General features: G+C 41.3%; 1 protein-coding gene across 3 annotated transcripts in view; it reads left to right on the top strand.

Moving 5' to 3' along the window:
• Window positions 1-19,648, top strand: part of znf536 (zinc finger protein 536) — a 265,410-nt gene that overhangs the window by 124,995 nt on the left and 120,767 nt on the right. For all 3 annotated transcript variants that reach the window (XM_074666772.1, XM_074666774.1, XM_074666775.1), the window contains exon 5: window positions 10,410-12,709. In XM_074666772.1, the coding sequence (XP_074522873.1) occupies window positions 10,411-12,709 (2,299 nt within the window). In that variant the 5' untranslated portion in view covers window position 10,410. The remainder of the gene's footprint in view (window positions 1-10,409; window positions 12,710-19,648) is intronic.

Genomic DNA, 19,648 nt, shown 5'->3' with positions numbered 1-19,648 from the left:
AAGGAGAGATTGTGGTGATTTTTTTTTCTTCCTGTTCTCTGCAACTTGCCAAGAGTACGTGAGAACAATAGCAGGCCGCTTAGAGATATTGAAACATATGCAGAGAATCACGAGCATTTCCACTCATGTCTGAGCTGATGGCTTTGATAAGATTACTTTGCTTTCTTAAACAGGAAGTGTGCTGCTTAAAGGAGCGAGAAAAAAAGACAGTGCGGTTGCATAATAAGTTTAACTACTTCTCAGAGAGCCAAAGTTCCCTTCAAACTCTTCAGATTAACAAAAAGACGAGACCCAGAAAGTGGGAGAGGAGAATGATAGAGAGGGGGGAGTTTATCAAAGTGATGGAATAAAGAGAGATTTAACACGGTCATATTAAAAAGACATGCGGCAGTTTCAATATTTAAAAATCCCATTTGCTTCGACAGAAGAGCTTTTTCATTCAAGAGCATATGGCAGCAGTACCTGTATCCAGCTTCTGTCTTATCTCGCTCAAAGACAAAGAGGAAGAAGGAGTAAAGGGGTGGGGAGGAGGGAGTGAAGAAAAAGAGATACTTTCAAACAGACATTCAGACATTGAAGAATCATTCAATTATCGGCAGCATGATGTAAAATAATTACCTGACTTGCTTCCTATAATGAGTGCTGCTAATTAGCCATAGACTTTTGTTTTAGTCGAAAAAAGAAAGAGAAAGTCCCAAACTCCCAGCAGCACAGAAGCTGTGAAAAAATATGTTGTATGCTGTAGTAGCACCTCATCCTTTTTCCGAACACACACATGCACACAGGCTCACACGCACACACACTTAAACACACAGTGTGACTCTTTACTATAGCCTCACTTGGCTTGAAGGCGCAATTTACCTCCCAATGTATGCACACACAGCTCGCAGTAAATAGTCGAGTCAAAAAAAGATCCTTCTTCTCTTAATTAGCTGTGTAACAATTAAAGTCTCCTCTTAGTAAATTGAACCTTTGTCTCCCTCACCTCCCCGGTTTGATTTCAGCACCTGTCACAACAACCCCTCCCTTTGCCGCCACCTCCACCGCCACCACACACCCAGCACTATTACCTCCACCGCCACCCCCCCGCGACTGTAGTCATTATGCAAAACTCTACCAGAATGCGCCCAGCATGAGCGGAAGAAAACAGCAATTATTTCTGATATTCTGTTATTTAGGCCGTATTGACATTCAACTACTTTCTCTTTCTCTCTGTTTGAGTCTCTCTTGCTGCCACCACCTGAGAAACAGAGTGAGACTGAACTCCACTTTGTTTAGAGTCTCTGTCTCCACTCTTACATGTCGTCACTGCAGCCTTGAAGGCCGTGCTAGCCCACACTGTGACCTACACATTTCTGTGTGTGTGTTTGTGTGTGTGTGTTTGCAGCATTGACATGCAGCGCAGAGAGTGACCAGTGATGTAAGCTATGAAAGATACACTGTGGTCATTGTCTCTCTGGCCTCTTTCTCCCTGCAGTCTAACCATGCGTGAGATCTCTACACTGAAATGTTTTGTTGTCTAATACACACTTACACTAACACACACACACTCATACACACAGTATTGTGTGCTAATACAACCACCATGTGAGGTTTGTCACGAGACACACAGCAGACCAAACCAGTCAGGTACATCACAGGATGTCAAGACACCTTTTCAAAGTAAAGTTGATGTGTGAGGCCTCACAGTGGTGCTTGTTAGAAAAGGAAACTACAAATAAGGCCTTAACTTACCCGCATAATAATAAGGTCATACTTACTGTGCGTTCACACCAAAAGAGGCAAAAGTGGCAAGCACACCCAAGAAAGTGGACAGCGGCCAAACAGCAAAATATTTTAGCCGCTTTGGCTGCTCGTCATGTGACTGACGTCAAAGTAAAACCACGCTTGACATTTAAAGGAGCTTCACAGCGGACTTCTTCACAGTGGCAACTGCTTGCTGTTGTTCAACTTCAGTTTAATCATTATCAATCATTCTTTATCATCTTTTATCATAGTTTATCTTCTGGGACGAAGTCGGGACGTTCCGAAATTTGCAAATATCATTTTGAAGCTGTTAGTGGTGTAACAGTCTAACCGTTCTCCAGTCGGAGTTATAACACAACAGGGGATTCTTTCAGGGATAAAAAAAAAAAAACCTAACCACCAGGAATAAAGGGCACTCAAAATTAATACAATTTAAGGAAAAACAACCAATAATTCTCACGGACTCAATGTTAATCTTTTAATCAATAAACTAAACCCCTGCGTATTTCCCGTTCCAAAATAACTCACAACCAAAATAAAACAATAATCTCAATGTTCATAAAACCAAAATCATGAATAAGTTCCAAACTAAAGAAAAAATACATGCTGTCCTTCCTCACACTATTTAAATGGTCCTTTAATCCTGTTTTTTTTTGGTCCTCGTAAATCGGTAACTCAAAACAACATTAATCCACAAGAAACGAAAGATAAATCCTCAGGGAAGAGAAAAGGTGGCCCGAAACAAAAATACTCGATCGAGAAACAAAAATCACTGGTACACCGAGCCAAAAAAATACCAAAAAATAGCTTTGATGTCACCCCAATTCCAGGAAAGTGAAAACAAGGTCACAGGTGTCCAGCAGTGCGGTACGAAGCCATCCATGGGAGGATCCAGAAGGATCCAGTGGGAGACTATTTGATAATAAAAGTAACCTGCGCCCCGCCGTAAACCTCAGATCTTTGCTAAAAAAAAGTTAGTCTGGAGCCCTGATGTCATCTCATTCAGATGAAGCAAGAAATGCTAACATGCTAGGCTAGGCTAGGATATGTCTTTGCCACAGACTACACTTCACTATTTTCTGCCATTACTTCACATTTTTTTTAACTCACCAGAACAACCCACCACCTCCGCAAACACGATCCCAGGCAACATTTTTTTGTTGTTGGTCGCGGTAGCCAAAAAGGCGGACATCAAAAACAAAAGAATGAGCTCAAACACAATTTATGAGCTTTTCGGTATCCATGACTGAACTCGGAACCAAAGTTAACTGCGTTGTACTTTAGGGCCCGCTCGGTAGAACGACATCTCTACTCTGATTGGTTGCCACCGTTTGCCGCTGAACTGTGTCATAGCTAATTACCATAGAGTTGACTAAGGCTCAACTTCTCATCTGGTGCTGCTTTTGACGCTTTAGCTGCTTTAGCTGCTCAGGACACTTTGGCCACTTAGGACGCCGGGCTCTCATTGAAAATGGATTCACTTTTGCCGTGCTTGCCACTTTTGCCTCTTTCGCCTCTTTTGGTGTGAACGCACAGTTACGGTAGCCCTGATAGCACAAAACAAAGGGAAACAAAGCACTTGTTTGTGTTGTTTATCAAAAATATGTCCCAAAGTAGGACATACACTAAACATGCTGCAGAATGCAGACACCACCAATGCCTGTGCTGCATTTTGGTCCATACTTCAGCCACTCTAAATGCAAGGTGTCTGTAAAGTTGATTTACAATTTAAAAAAAAATGTTGACAAATTCAATTGAACAGATAAATATATGGAAATTGTTACAAAATGAGAGATAGATATTGAAGTTTTTTAAGTAATTTTGTCTTAAAATACTCGATCGTGAAACAAAAACCAGCTGAAAAGCTTTTCTGACACCACCAATGTTCTCCAAAAATGTTTTTGGTCGTCTACTCATCACTTTATCCAACTCTGTCCCTGTCTCCATTAACTGATGGACTATGTGGATCTCTTCCATTTTTAGTGCCGTAGTTTGGCTGAGTCTGTGTTTCTTAGATTGTTTCGATAAACCATGACATACATTAGGGCTGAACAATTAATCGATTTGAAACCAACATCGCAATTTAATAGAATGCAATTTTCAAATCACAAAGGCTGCAATTAGGAAAAAATACAAGTTTAATGTATACAGACCTGGAGGGAATACACTAACTTGTACTCGTTCTTCATTAAAACCAGCAAAAGTCAAAATGCTGTTTGTTTGTTTTTTGTTTTTGTTTTTTTTTCCTGGCAAAAAAACCCTGTGAACTACAAAGGTCCATACAGTACAATGGTTGTAGCTGGCAGAACCATACCCCTTGTAAACTTCATTCTGTATGTTTTTTTACTTTTACTGACAACTGGAGGTCAGTAAAATTTCAGAGTTCTTTTTTCTTTTTCACTTAAGAAGTACAAAAAAGACTTGTTTAAATGTTAACAGTATCCTGTGTTTTGTTGGTCATACTATAGAATGACTTAAAACTTGTGTTTATTGAACAATGCAGAAGATAAGCATCCACCTAAAAATTCGTATGCTAAATCACAATCGCATTATTGAAAAAAAATTTAAAAATCACAATTAGATTATTTTCCGAAATCGTTAAGCCCTAACATGCATCATGTCTTTTCTTGAGGAGTAGCCATTTTCACAGGTTCATGTAACGATCCCCCTTTTATCAGCAGGATACCTTTTAAAGCGTAAAAAGACTTTACAGACAACCTGTATTTAGATGCAACAATGAGTGTTCAAGGCAGGGAAGCACTTTAAACATATGTAATTTCAGACAAAGGGCAATAAAAAGCAGCCCCTCACCAGGGCAGTGGGAGGTGAATATTCAACAGTTTATTTTAAATAGATGTGCTGACACAACGTGACTTCACTTAAATAATCCAGTCTACTGCAAATAAATGTATTTTTTTAGAGACTGAAACTCACTCAAAGAGCATCAGCAGCTATGACTAACTGCAAGGTTTACTCAGTTACTTCCTAGAAATTACAGTTTGTAGTTTTTTTAAGCAGTCCATAAGTTTAAGTGTAAGAATGAAACAAGAAATCACATTTACTTATAAGATTTGTTTACTTTTTTTGACTTTTAAGATTGTATGTATCTCCGCTCTCATCACTTTACTGGACTAAACAGAGGCTGCTTAACAAATGTTTGGCACTATTAATCCTGCGCTCTTGGTTTGGCTTTATTTGCTACAGCAGGGGTCGGTCCGTGCCGCTGTGACCGCTATTGTAGCACACTCAGGAGGAGAGAGGTGCTCACAGATGTACACACACACACACGCACACACACACACACACACACACACACACACACACACACACACACACACACACACACACACACACACACACACACACAAACAGAGACATCTGCAGGTCACCATCATCATAGTGGGAATAATACCAGGGATGGTTATCATAAAGGGAAGCTTTGAGCTCCCGGCCGTCTTGGGAAGATGATTTGGCTGGCCCGGAACAATGAACTGTGGGAATCCGCTTGTCCTGCATTGATCTTCCTCCCATGGCATCCCCTGCAAGGCTGTCAGAGCGACGGACAGATAAAAAGACCCACAACATTTTTCTTTCTCTCCCCCACTCGCCCCCGGTGTCTTTCTTTTCTCTCTGTCAGGAGGGCTCCCACTGATCAGCGGGGATGAGCTGAAAGTTGAACTACCTGTTGACAGGACCTCTTAAACAGCCCTCAATGACATATTGTGTGAGAGAAAGAGGGAGAGGCAGAGGCTCCTGTTCATTCATTAATTCACTGATCTATTGAGTCCGTGCTCTCATCAAATCCTCAAACCCTTGCTGTTATTTTCTTTTTCTTTAAAGCGGAGCAGGGGATCACATTAATCCAACGCTTTAGAGAAGTTTCAGATTGTTTGGAGCTTTAGTTTAAAATGTTAAGCATCTTTTGTCTTACTATTGTTGGAGGTTTAAGATTTTCCACCTCTTTTCTGTACATGGGAACATTGTTTACTAGAAAGGTCTTTAAGGGAGACAAGTAGGGTATAAAAAGTAAAGATATGCAGTTTCTTAAATTCCTCTGATAGAAACGTGTCTGTTCGCTCGTTTGTGGTAGAAAGAAATAGAAGAAAAACCTCAGCCCTATATTGGAAATCCAAACTAGATGAAATCTGATCTGGTCCACGTCGACTCCTCTCCCCACATTGAAAATAGAACAATCCATCTATGAAGCTCCTCGTCTCTTTGATAGTGCGGAGTTATGAGTTTTGATCAAGAGGCTCTAGGCATGGGATGGAGTTGGGATTGTATCTGGCAGGGCTTGTGTGACTGTCTTCCATGTGCAGTTCAGAGTGTTTTCGCCTCATTACAGAAAGTAATAATGCAGTGAAGTCAAAGAGCGAGAGAGCGGGTGGAAGGAAAACAAGGCAGATTTTTTATTGGATTAATTAGACGTCTTGCAAAGACCACCTGCAACAGGAACAAAACACAAGCCAGGAAGAAACTCATATCTGCTCTGTTCTACCTACCAAAGCAACAACTCTGACTAAAGCAACTTTTACACGCAGCTAATTCATCTTTGAAATGTAGAGTATATCAGCTTTAAAATAGATCTTATCGCCCCTGTTGCTAGTGTAACCACAAGTATTCAGCATTCATCTCTCAGAGCATTAAACATATGGTAAATACCCACATTGTCCCTTCAGTATCATTTTTCTGTGCTGCCCCCCTTTCCCTCATCTCATTAATGATTTGGTGCAAATATGATGGAATTCAGCACATTGTGAATAAAGATTGATTTGTTTAATGCTATGAATTTGTTCATTAGGACCTAATGAGGTATCGCTTTGTGATAAGTCGATGGGTTTCGTGTCGATAGATGTCAAAATAACAAAGTAAAGTTCAGCTAATGGCTTTTCGATTCTTTACTTTGTCCCCATCTTGTCTTAAATGTCAGAGAAAAGTTTTTGTGACAAAACTGCGGCCCGGCAGTCAATTAAAGAAGTGCATTCAGAATTTGTTTATTCTAATTTGAATGTATAATAGGTAGCCCTCCGTAACACTGACACCACCATTTATATACTTAAATTATTTATATGATTACAATTACTGAGACACACATAAATCCTTTTTTTGCATTTATGATGCATGGTGCCTTTGATAAGACAGAAATGAACTGAGCACATTCAAATGCTGACTGAAATACACTTCCATTGTGTTACAGATACCACTTATAATTAAGCTGAGGCTTGAAGAGAAAAAGAGCAAAGAAGAAAAATGCATTTAGAGTGAAATCACTTTTTTTTTTTCTTCGAGTGTGTGTGTGTGTCTGTTTGTGTGTGTGTGCGGGGGATTTGGTGTGTTTACGGATGCACGTGGTGCTTTGCTGAATATTAAACCACAAACTATAAAGACAACAAGTGAACCATCGTGAGAAAATGCTAAAGGAAGTCTATGTGGTTTTAGAAGTATCAGAGGAGCCAATAGTTTTAATGAGGCAGCAGTGCTGCACATGCCAGGAAGTGATAAGGTTATACAGGTTAGAATAACGGCAGATAGATACTGTACCAGTGTTAAGCGACAGAAAGGATGTGTCATATCAGAGTCTACGCCGGCTCCAGAGCCATGACAGTGAGACTTGATAGGGGCAGAGTGGCAGCAGGTCGTTCCTTAATACTACTGGTAAGAGCAAACTCAAGCCTTGATTTATCAACATCTTTCTCAGACATATTTCGTATTTTGCATGCGACGTGACAGTAGCAGTTGAGATCACATCAGGAAATAAAGATGTGTTGGTGTGATTTCTGTGGGCAGCCTTCTGATGGTGCTAGTTGAGTTGCAGCAAACTCCTCGTGTCTTTTAGAGGGCATGTGCATACTGAATTGTTGTCTGCAGTTGAATAGTGTTTGGGTGCATGTCTTTGCCTGTGTGTGTGTGTGTATGCGTTTCTTCTTGTACACCACCCTCAAATTCCCCTGCATGTGTGTGTTGATATGAGCAGAGGGGGGATGTCACATAAGAAATGTCCTTTTTAATCAGGGGAAAAAATATAAAATGACTCGGGAGCAAGGCAAGCATATTAATGTGCCTCATTTGCATACGCTCGTCAGCCAGGATACGTTTATAAAAAACACAAACTGGATTCGTCAGTTCATTTCACATTATTCCATTGTCTATCTGCCTTTGTTATATGTTAAAGATAAAGGCAGAAATCAAATTGAAGAAAAGGGCAAGCTGCTATCTCCCCAAATGAGCAACAGCTCATCAGCCTAGTTTAAATCACAGATTTCTATTCCAAAAGGCAGCCGCCTCTGTAAAAAGGGCCCATTCAAATAAGGTCTTCTCTGATATAAGCACGGCTGCTGATGGAAGCTAGGGTGTCACATAAATATATTTTCAATCCTCAGCTATTTAAAGCAGTCTAACAAAGTTTTATCTTTCTGAGCAATTCTCTTCCAGTATTATTCTCACAATAAATACAAACACATACAATATGCACGTCATATTTTATCCAGCTATCCACTTTTATTGTTTTGTTTTTACCACGCCTTATTCCCAGCATTATTTAAGTCACATGTCAAAACTGTCGTAAATTCAGTCATGGATTTAAGGGTCTTGACAGAGGCAGAAACACCAGCCTGCAGATCACATGTACACTATGTTGTTGAGGAATTCAGTAGAATTGTTATTTGTACAAATAAGAGGAACTCAAAGAGCAGCCCACAAGTGTCACATTCCTTCAAACACAAGAGGAAGCCGGTCAAAGTGTCTAATTCATCCCCACAAGATAAGAATCCACCGTCCACAGTGTGTTGGAGGGGCCAGCGGCTGAAAGAACAGACACCCCTTATGTCCATGAACCCATACTCGTGGCACAGAGAGCAGAAAGTAGAGAAAAGATTCAGATAAATGAATATGAATGCGCAAAGAAACAAACGTTGTCTGCCATGCTGTAGAAATAAATGGTAGGTGGAGAATGAGAAACAGAAAAACAAAGTCTGGAGGAACTCTCAGATGCTGCTCATGTCTGTAAAGTGTAAACTGAACATGTGGGCACATTTAACGAGGGTGTGACTGTGTTTCTGAAAGATTGGGTTCATAAGCTTTCCAAAGTGATCCCACTTTCTCTTAAAAGTAAACCCACCTAATGCCTGAGCTCCACACTGCCTCTCCATGAAAGGGTTTTTGATGATTAAAATCATGCGTTATAAAACAGTGACCAAGCACCAGGCAGCATACTAATCAGCTTAATGAGATATTATCCAATATTTTGTTGACCAAAGCAGAACCGTGGTTATTGTTTCTGAGGGTGTGACCCCGCCAGCAGCCAGAGGAAGTGTGCAGAGAGATGTTTATACCTCTCCATCTGGAGAGCAGATGGATCTGCATTAAAAACAATGCTATTACTGTTATTTCTTTTGTTTTTAATTCACTGATGTTACACATATAAACACGTTCAGTGACAGTGCAATATGCTCAGAAAATTGTGATTTAATGTGGTACTTTTAAAGCAACTCAGGGCGACAAATTGTTCTGTCTCATACGGTGAAACAGACACAACAAAGAGTAATTTAAGGAATTCTCTCATCTGTTTTCAAACAAGCTATCTTAAGCCGCATTAGGGACATTTTCAGCACAAGCAACTGTTGTTTTCTCTATCCTAGAAGTTGTATCATTGGTGTTACTGGAGCTTTTGCATTTTGCAAACTATCATATGTTAACTTATGTTTATTGTTAAATACCAAATTCTAGTGTCAAACTCCATGAAGCCCCACAAATACACCCCAAAACTCCTGTTTTTCCATTGAGACACATGTTGATAAGTCTAACATGTCCCCTTCTCTTTCTACTTTTCTGTATCTGTTTATTTGTTTGTGTGTGATTTGTTTACAATGTTCAACACTATAGCAATTTCCCTCTTGGCTTACAGAAGTCCCAAGTCTCTTGGATATTTACCCAAAATGCGAAAATTTCGAGCAAGCGAGGGCTCCTCAGTTTGGTTATTTGACTAATCACATTAAGAGGCTCCTCCCAGAATCTGTAAGACTTAGGTAGAGAGACGGAGACAGACAGAGGGAGTAGAAAGGAGCCGAGGAAGAGCAAAGTGATTTACATCAAATGCTGTGCAGCTCTTTAATGGAATTTTGCGCCAAGACAAGTGTCGTGGCAGCAAGATAAGAGCGCTGTGTTTACTGGAATAACCCCTTGGTTTTAAGTGCTATTGTTAATATCATAATTGTAGTATTGCGGTGGCTTCCCGACAATGCCGTTGCTCCGTTTCATTAAGGCGTGTAATTGGTGGAATTCTGATAGGATGGGCACAAGTAGCTTAATTATACACTGCTCACTGTGTTTACTGAGTAATTATTCCATCCAAAATGGTGTTACATTTTGAAAAAGTTCTAAGGAGTCACAGCATTTCTCCATGCCCTTGGTGCTGACAATTCACACAGAGCTGTGTTCATCAAAGACGATGCATTTTATTTCCCTGCGCTGAATGATATGGCAGGTGTTGTTTTCCCTAAATGAAGTAACACATTAGGCTTGAATATGTGGTGTGATAATATTGTATTTTTGATCAAATAAATACAAGCTATTTTCCTTGAGCCTAAATTGCTTTCTGAAATGTTTATCCTAAATTATGAATTGTATTAATCATAATATTTCCGTTTTTTTGCCTGCTTTTACAGGATGGAAGACTCTAGCTTGTGTCTTGGTGTGTCGTCGGCGGTGTCTGACGCTGATGCCCATCTGAGCAGCGCAGTGTTAAATGGCCGCTACCCCATCAGTCAAAAGCTGCATCAGCTCACCGCCCAGCTAGGACACGCCTTCCCTGATCTACATCGCCCTCAACAGATCCCCGAAGAGAAAGCAGCCACACCTTTGGATGAGAAGACCCACCACGCAGCCCTGGCCAGTCAACCCATCAGCAGTCAGATGGCCCTGCTCGCCAATCAGCTCAACAGAGACATCGATGCTGGGGCTCTCAGTGGGTTGAACGGGCGTGTTGATCTGCAGCAGTTCCTCAATGGTCAGAACTTGGGCATAATGTCCCAGATGAATGATATAGAAGATGATGCCCGCAAGAATAGAAAGTACCCATGTCCACTGTGTGGCAAGCGCTTCCGTTTCAACAGCATCCTGTCACTGCACATGCGCACACATACAGGAGAGAAGCCCTTCAAGTGTCCCTACTGTGACCACCGAGCAGCTCAAAAGGGCAACTTGAAGATCCACCTCCGTACCCACAAGCTGGGGAATCTTGGTAAGGGGCGCGGTCGTGTCAGAGAGGAGAACCGGCTGCTGCATGAGCTGGAGGAGAGGGCCATCCTGAGGGACAAGCAGATGAGAGGGAGCAGCAGTCTTCTCCAGCCCTCTCCAACACCCCATCTGAGCCTCAACAGCAGCTCCAACACCCATCATCAGCAGCAACTCGGCTCAGCCTGTGGCCTCCTCCCACCTTCTGGCCTTGTAACTCCTGACCCAATTTCCCAGCCTTCTACTTCACCAAAGCCAGCTGGAACACAAGATGAGCAGTCCCTAAACCCTGCAACAGGCTTCCGCTGCACATTCTGCAAAGGGAAATTCAAGAAGCGTGAGGAGCTGGACCGTCACATCCGCATACTCCACAAGCCCTACAAGTGCACCCTGTGTGAGTTTGCTGCCTCTCATGAAGAAGATCTGATAAGTCATGTGGAGAAGGCCCATATCACAGCAGAGACCACACAGGGTCAGGGTGCCAGCGGTGTTGGTGGGTCGCAAAATGCCACTGAATTCCGCTGTGACGTGTGTGGCCAGGTGTTCAGCCAAGCTTGGTTTCTCAAGGGCCACATGCGCAAACACAAGGACTCCTTCGAACACTGCTGTCAAATCTGTGGTCGCCGCTTCAAGGAGCCCTGGTTCCTGAAGAACCATATGAAGGTGCATCTCAACAAGCTGGCCATCAAGAGCAAACCGCCCCAGCCCAGCGAGCAGGACATGGCTGCTGTTAACAGCATGAGCAACCTGGCTCAAGAGGCCCACGCCAACCTTTATTCCCGCTACATCTCCTGCCTTCAGGGTGGCTTCCTCTCACCAGACAAACAGGGCCTCAGTGAGCAGCATCAAATGTTGGCTAAAGCAGGCATAGCTATGAAGGAAAAGGAGATGCTAGGGAAGCTTCTGGGGCCGATGGCAGGAGGCATGGGCCATGGTTTGGGGGAGAATGAGAAACGCTCACTACTGGGGTGTCTCAACCTTGTGCCACCACTCAAGTCCAGCTGCATGGAGCGCCTCCAGGCAGCTGCAAAAGTAGCTGAGATGGACTCCCTCAATAGCTACCAAGCCTGGCAGATAATGGCTCGTGGCATGGCTATGGACAGAGCTTTCATGCCCAAGGATCAGCAGCACCAGCACCATATAGGCCCGGGCCAGGAGGATGAGATGGGTGGAGCAGGGGCTTTGGCTTCCTTCTCAAAGGATAAGCAAGACTACTCCTTGATTGCTTCTAATGATAGCTCCAAGCAGAAGCAGCTCTCGGAGGCCTTGCAGGGATCCAAGGCAGCTGGTGGAGCTATGATATCCATGAAGGAGGATGCAAGAGGCTTTGACAGTCACCGTGACTTACTGTCCCACCACGGTGGTGCTGAGGCTCCTGGAGCCCTGGCTGGCTTGGGAAGCCCAAATATTGACTACAGCCTCTCCAGCCTCTCTGGCCTGAAAGAGAAGCCTTCAGAGTGTCCTGACTGTGGCCGGGTCTTCAGAACCTACCATCAGATGGTCGTCCACTCCCGCGTCCACGGCAAAGACAGGAGAGGCATCGAAGAAGCGCTCCAGCAACAAGGTCTGGAGGAACGCCGTGGCTCAGCCAGCGACCCCGAGTCGCAGTCCATCAGCCGCTCCACCACCCCTGGTTCATCCAACGTGACGGAAGAGAGTGGGGCTGGAGGAGGACACTCCCAGACAGGAAGCGTCCAGGATGACAGCCCGCATCCCTCTTCACCATCCTCAGGTAAGAAAAGATACGGCCTACTGATTCAATCCTTTGGTCGGTCCCTGAACAGACGTATCAACATCTTATTCCACTGACGTACATTTGAGAGTTACACTTTCTTCTTCCAGTTTTAATCATTGGTGGCTACGATTTTGATGCCCTACAGTTACACCTGTGGTATCATTGCAATTTAAGTTTTTTCTGAAAAGTCTTTCTGAAAAGGAAAGCAAATAATCCAAAGTAGGGATGCACAATATTATTGGCACAATATCGGTATCGGCTGATAAAAGCTTAAAAACACGTTAATAGGTATTGGCAGATGTGAAAATTTCTGCCGATAGTCACAGCCGATAAGGTGCTATTCAGTTAGTGTATTGTTATTTTCCATCTGAAAAATAAGCTCCTTAAATAAAATGTAGCACTTCATTTATTTGCACTGCAGAGCTCTGTGTCTGTCACCAGGTTGTTACAGTAGCTCTAAAATAATCAAATGCAACTTGGTTATGTTTAAAATGCATTGTACATTTAAAGTTCATGTGATCTAAAAAAGTTATTTTTCTGTATTTCAATACTGAATGTCTTGAGTTTGAAAAAATAATACATTTCTTATTTATGATAAAATCAAATGTTTTTTGTCTTGTTTAATGTGTGTTTCTTAAACAAATTAGACCGTCACAATAAGTGTAACATAAATTCCAGTACAGGATAGACTGAGCTTTCTTTACAGTGAAAAACACAAACAAACTTGTGATTATCGGTATCGGTATCGGCCAAAAGGGGTTTCGATATATCGGCATATCGGATATCGGCAAAATCCAATATTGTGCATCCCTAATCCAAAGGCACAAACGAATCAAGACTGGACCTGATCCCTTAAATAAATCACCAGTTACATAACACATACATCAAAAAGACAAACACTGATATGCACTTAAATTAAATACAGTGAACACATGCATGCACATAATTTAATGAAGAAGCATGCAGTATGCTGTGTATATCACAATTCATGTATCCCACAGATAAGTTCCCATGCTGGACACATCAACACCTGCCCCCATGACACTGACGTGTTGTTACTATAATTCATATTAAGCCAAATAGTAGACTCCAGAGGACAAACCTGTCCCTCTATTGCATTCACGTTGCAGGTTAGCAGACTAGATCCCCTGTGGAACATGAGTAAAGACTGGGAGCGTCGGGACACACTCGTTTTAACCACAGCGATTAATAAATGTCTTTAATAAACACGTTAGAGACAACTCTCCCCCTCCCCTTCCCCCAAACAGCAAACACAGGCCGGCCGGGGCTAGATAAGTGTATGTTTAGTGGGATTAAGGGAGGCTCGTTGCTAATGATTACAGAAGTTTTTAAAGGTAACTTTCGCTTGCTCCTCAGGGCACTATGCTGGCGTTAAGAAGCGTGTGCAGTAATTAGGTCACGACTGTGCGATAATCAGTCGGTTTAAGCTAAACAAGACACTAATTAAAGATATACATATAAAGCAGGTCAAAAAAACGGTGAACTTCATTTGCAAAAGCGAGGATGTGCTTTTAAGTCTTTTGAGAAAATAAATATATAAATATAAATATAAATCACAGTGGCTTAGCTTAAGGCTGTAAGCAACTTAATTCCACCAGTGGAGACGAAATTGTTTATTTATTCACAGAGGCATGAAGTCCTTATCATGCCCGTGTAGTGTGATGAGTTTGAACATGGGACAGGCTATGTTTATTTTAATCTAAGAAATAATAACAGACAACCCCCCACCCCAATTAGGAATTAATGAAAATGAGAGTGAGATAAAAACCTATTTTCTTTATAGAGACTATTAAACATAACACTTTCTCAACAGGGTGGGGGTGTAGCCGATGTAATTATCTTCTGAATTTTAATGCTGGAAGTTTCTCTCTCCATCTCCCCCCTCCCTCTCTCCCCTTCTCCCTCCGTCTCTTTTGACTTAAGCACTTTGAATCTGATGGGTTCAGCTCGTGGCGTTTCAACAACTTCAGAAGTATGGTATTAACATCCAGTGTTTTGTGTACAGAAAAAGAAGAGAGGGGGAAAAAAAGAAAGCAAATTAAAATAATAATTGACAAATAAAACCAATAGTATTTACCACCAAATGCTAACAAAGCACAAAGAAATGCATTAGATTTAGTTGAGTGGTTAAATCTCGCCCTCCAGGCACCATCTGTGGGGAAGGAGGGTAGGATTAAAGACAAAAAATATAAATACAAAAATAAATTAAAATAGTGTATCGTCTAGTTTACACAAGACAAAAGCCTGCTGATTCCCACTAAGCCGAACAGTTGCCCTTCCTGCTGTCTTTGTCTATACATGTGTTTGTGCGTGCAGTTTTATGTACAGGTAGTGAATCTCACTCTTATCTTAGAGCTTATTCAGAGGTAACACTTACGATGGATTCACAAAGAAAGGCCTCAAATTCTTATAGTTGGATAGTTAGGTGTAATGTCAAAATGAGATTTCAAACCTGAACTGAGTCAACTTGGACAACTAGCAAAAAAATGTGGATGCAGTTTGTGTCAGGTAGAAGTGTAACAACTGAACCTGCTCACATACAGACATAAAGAATTGAAGGTGCTGTTTGCTACTTCCTGTTGTTTTCATCAGAGGTAGTGAAACTTGTCTTTTCTTTTTCACAACTTGCACAATTTGATTCATATTTGGTGCTCAGGGACTCTCAAATTAGAAACTTTGATGTGTGAGAAAAATGTGTCTGAGTCTCATGTGGAGAGAGGTGTCGTGCTTCATCTCTGCACGCATGCTTGTCTTGTATGTGTGTGTATGTGTGTATGTGTGTGTGTGTGTGTGTGTGTCTGTAGGTGTGCTTTACAGTATGTGTGCATATCACTCTCTTCTGTTTAGAACAGGATGTGGCTACTGCACCAATGTCTTTATCTTAATATCTCAGGCATAAGAAGAAAGGCCTGTAATTCTCTCTTTGTGTTTGTGTGTGCACCTGCGAGTGTGTGGCTGTGTACGTGTGAGCCTCTGCCACGCCACCTACCCACGGCAATTTTGAGTTAAACTTGAATTATAGTAATCAAAAATAACATCTCAACTGTGAAAGAAGGTCAGCTTTTGCGCTTTTGTCTTTGAGACGGCACTTGTTTAAAATCAACGAGAGAGAAAAAAAGGAAGAGAGGAAGAAAAAGAGCAGAAAAACAAAGGCTGCTGTCAGACTTGTCCTTTAAACACCTTTCTTATTACAATATAGCCTGGCAGCTAACCTTGAGCATAAAATTAAATTTCACTTTTAACAAAAAGGTAGTTTCATCTATGCCCATCACTGACTTTTTTGTTTGGTTATCCTTGGACTGATTTCATCTTTGTGTTTTCCTGTCACTGAAGGCCCAAGGTAACAGTATGCTGTAGTTTGTGTATCTGAGAGATTCAGCATTCGGTAGACCTGACGTGAACGTGACACATCACATGTGAAGGGCCCTCTGCTTTGAAAACAGGCCTGTTCTTTGCCAGCTCTGACATGCAAATAACCCACCATTGAAAATCTTCAATTTGCACGATAGCATTTCCCCATTCTGCAAGCTAAATGTAGCAGAGATTGTAAGAGAAATAGGATTTTATGCACAACATGTAAAGCCTAAAGCATCATCCTTACATGTACCTCAGCAACCTCACCCTAAACCCACTCCCACCTCTTGGCTTCTGGCTGTAAAAGACTCTATACACACTCCCCCCTGGCTCTCTCTTTCTCTTTCTCTCTCCAGAGAATCCCCCATGTCTACAATTTTTAAGAGGAACAGCGTTTTAACATGGTGGGGATTAGCCTGCATATCCCTGGTCTTTACCGCGGCTCAAACAAGCAGGCAAAATGCTTGCTCCATACAAATTGAAATTGGATTTGCCAACTTGACGCCTTAGGTTATAAAGCACGGATATTCATCTAATTGCAACGATACCATGGGGGCGTAATTACACATGCGGACAAACTGTTACAGTGTAATTACTGTGTCATTAACAGGAATACAGTAAGGTTGAACAAGATCCAGACTACTATGAATATGCATGGTTACAAACCTGATACAGGAAGCTAGTATTAGCCAGTAAGCCGTCAATCATTAGCATTGCCCAAGAAGACCCACGTTTATGAATACCAGTTTCTGATTGGTACTTTTAAGGTCACTTTTGTTTAAGGAACAATCCATAAAAAATATGGTGACACAAAGAATACACAATCTTAAGTTTAAACCACTAGTACAAAATATTCACTCATAATGAAAATGTGGGGACGTCTACTTGCTGCTTTAAAACTGAGCAAAGACATCTTAGATTGTCTACTGTAGCTATTATCAGCAGACACCTTTTGCATATCTCGTAAGAAAAGCCTGCCTCCATTCTCGTAACTAAAGCAAAAGGTGTTAACTTTTAAGCCTCAGCATGTACCACAGGACTTAGGTTAGTTTCTCTATTGCAGCAATGCAAGAAAAAATGAAATGAGTAATCAAGTTATCACCACTTTGTAAATGTAAGTTTTCAGGTTTTTAAACATCCTGGCTCTGAAAGCCTCAGCTGGTGGAGAATCGAACATATTTATTATTTGACAATGCGGTCAAATTTGCTCTCACACTTTCACTTATTTGTTCAGTTTGGAAGGGAGGCTTTTGAATGTACACAGTATGATCAGCTCATGGATGTTGCCTGTAACCAGCTGTCAGTTTATTTGCTGATAAATTAGGAAATAGACAAATAAACAGAAATCAGGAAAAGGAAAAACACTGTACTCCTTATCTTGATCTGATGTTTAAAGTTTTCATTAAAAAAGAAAGAGATGTTCAGCAGGTAGCTGTCCTGACCCTGAAGTTTCACCAAACCTGTTTCTATTTTCCCTGGTTTTTGGTCAGACTTAAACAAACTCTGCTATGTCTCTGTAGAATATGATTCTAGTTAAACCGGTTTGAATAAAACTGCAGGAAAACACAGCTCATGGCAGAAGTCTATTGTAAGCACAACAGGTGGACTTAGAAATCTTTATTGCTTTTGAAGAGCTGGTTTGTGGTTGTGCACAGAAAGGCAAAACTCATAAAGAACAGAAAACAAAGAAACATGTCTAAAACCATCAAATACACCAATTAAAAAGAATGTCTCCGTCTGGGCAGGCATAGAGACGCATGCAAATAGTCGTTTACCAACAAATGTAATATAATTAAATCACATATTAGTGAGTGCAGTGATCGTCCTCCTGTATTTGTATATATTACACATCTCATTGTCCACATATCCTCCCCTTACTTCTTGTTGCTACTGAATCTGGTTTAACTGAATTATTTCCATGGGAATAAATGAGCTTTTTGTTTTGTTTGTTCGTTCACATCTAAGGGTAGCAGTGTTAGTGTGCATGGGATGTATCCATGCACACTTTGTCTGCCTTCATAGCCGGATGAGATGTATGGTGGAATGGTTGGACCTGATTTCAATATCATTGTTGATGAGGAGGAAAACGCCCTTTAAGTAAAGTGTGAACTGATAGATTGTTTTTTTTTTCCTTTAAAATCATGAAAGTCTGTCTCATTAAGATAGATTTAGGAAACCAAAAAATGAGGATTGTTTGAATATGAGAACATGATAATATAACAAAGCCACATTAGAAAGTAATACAATGTCAGTATACATACATGATGGGTTGTGCATACGGGACACTGGTGACCCAGAATGGGAAAAAGGTGTAACTCTTTCAGCACAATCATATCTCCACAGATATATATTTAAACTAGACGTGCACTGATGGATCAGTGCCGATTTCCTTAATTTTGGGGGATTGCTGATCGGTGATGAGAGATCGGTGATCAGCCCATCTTTACATGTGAAACTGATCTTATATACCTCCGGGAAGGTCTGACAGCCAGCCATTGTTGCTTTTTGCTCTGAGACCTAAAACTCAGGTTAAATAAAAACGTAAAAACTTTATTTTTTCAAAGGTATTGTTCAATGATTTTCAATGAAATAAGACTGGAACATTAAAAGCATCAGCTGTCAGTTATAAAAAAAAAAAAAAAGAAAAAATTGGTATTGGCTAAAATCGGTATCGGCATGTCAGGCTTTTTAAAGATATTGGTGATTGGCCAGAAAATTGTGAATGGTGAACCCCTAATTTAAACTGGTTACTTCAATTTAACGGTGAATGAATCCTAGACTGTATATAGAGTGGACAGCGTGGCTCTACCATTTATCATTGTACAGTTTTGAAGCTAAAATACCCCGTCACAGCCACCGCCTTTGGCAGCCATTGTGCAGCCAGAGTGTGCGCAGTAGAGGCTATGAAGGACTCTCCCTCCCGACATATTTTACCATCCCTGAATAAAAAACACAGGAACGTCAGCTGGCAATCATCGTTAAACGTGACATAAAATCTTGCTTTTAACCTTTTCTTACTAATAAGAAGAAAACTTTTCAGAAACAAGAGAACATGAATACAAGGCAGCCAAATGATATCTTCAAATCACCACAACAATCAGATGTGAAAAACATTTCTATGAGATGTATTCATATTTTCAAGTTGAACACAGCTCATCTGGAATGGCTGGGGAAATTGATTTTTTGATATACACTGCAGCCAGCCACCTGGGGGGCCAGTTTTTGTGGAGACATCACTTCAAGCTGAACTAGATTATGTCCATTGTTACAGTCTGGGTGGGATGCTACTACAGCTGTGGTGGGGGGTTCCTATGAGCCTCAAATTCAGGCCATGTTGTGGTAATTGTGGTGTCATAACGGACATGCTCCCTGTCTTCTAGCCAAACAGTAGACCCATGTTGTGGACCGTCGTGACCATTTTCTCATGGCTTTGTTGGTTTTCGGAAATAAGAAAAACGTTAAACAATCTGAAGAATTCTCACTCGTGTTTATTCCTGAAGATTTTGTCGCAGATCCGCAGACTGTCTTTCATTAATTTGGGACAGGTCAAGCCTGGTGCAT

Source organism: Halichoeres trimaculatus, unplaced genomic scaffold (assembly GCF_033239565.1).
Source record: "Halichoeres trimaculatus isolate MK-OKI-2021-1 unplaced genomic scaffold, fHalTri1.1 fHalTri1_scaffold_3, whole genome shotgun sequence".
NCBI lineage: Eukaryota > Metazoa > Chordata > Actinopteri > Labriformes > Labridae > Halichoeres > Halichoeres trimaculatus.
The sequence above is the reverse complement of the archived record's forward strand: the minus strand, read 5'-3'. Positions and strand labels throughout refer to the sequence as shown.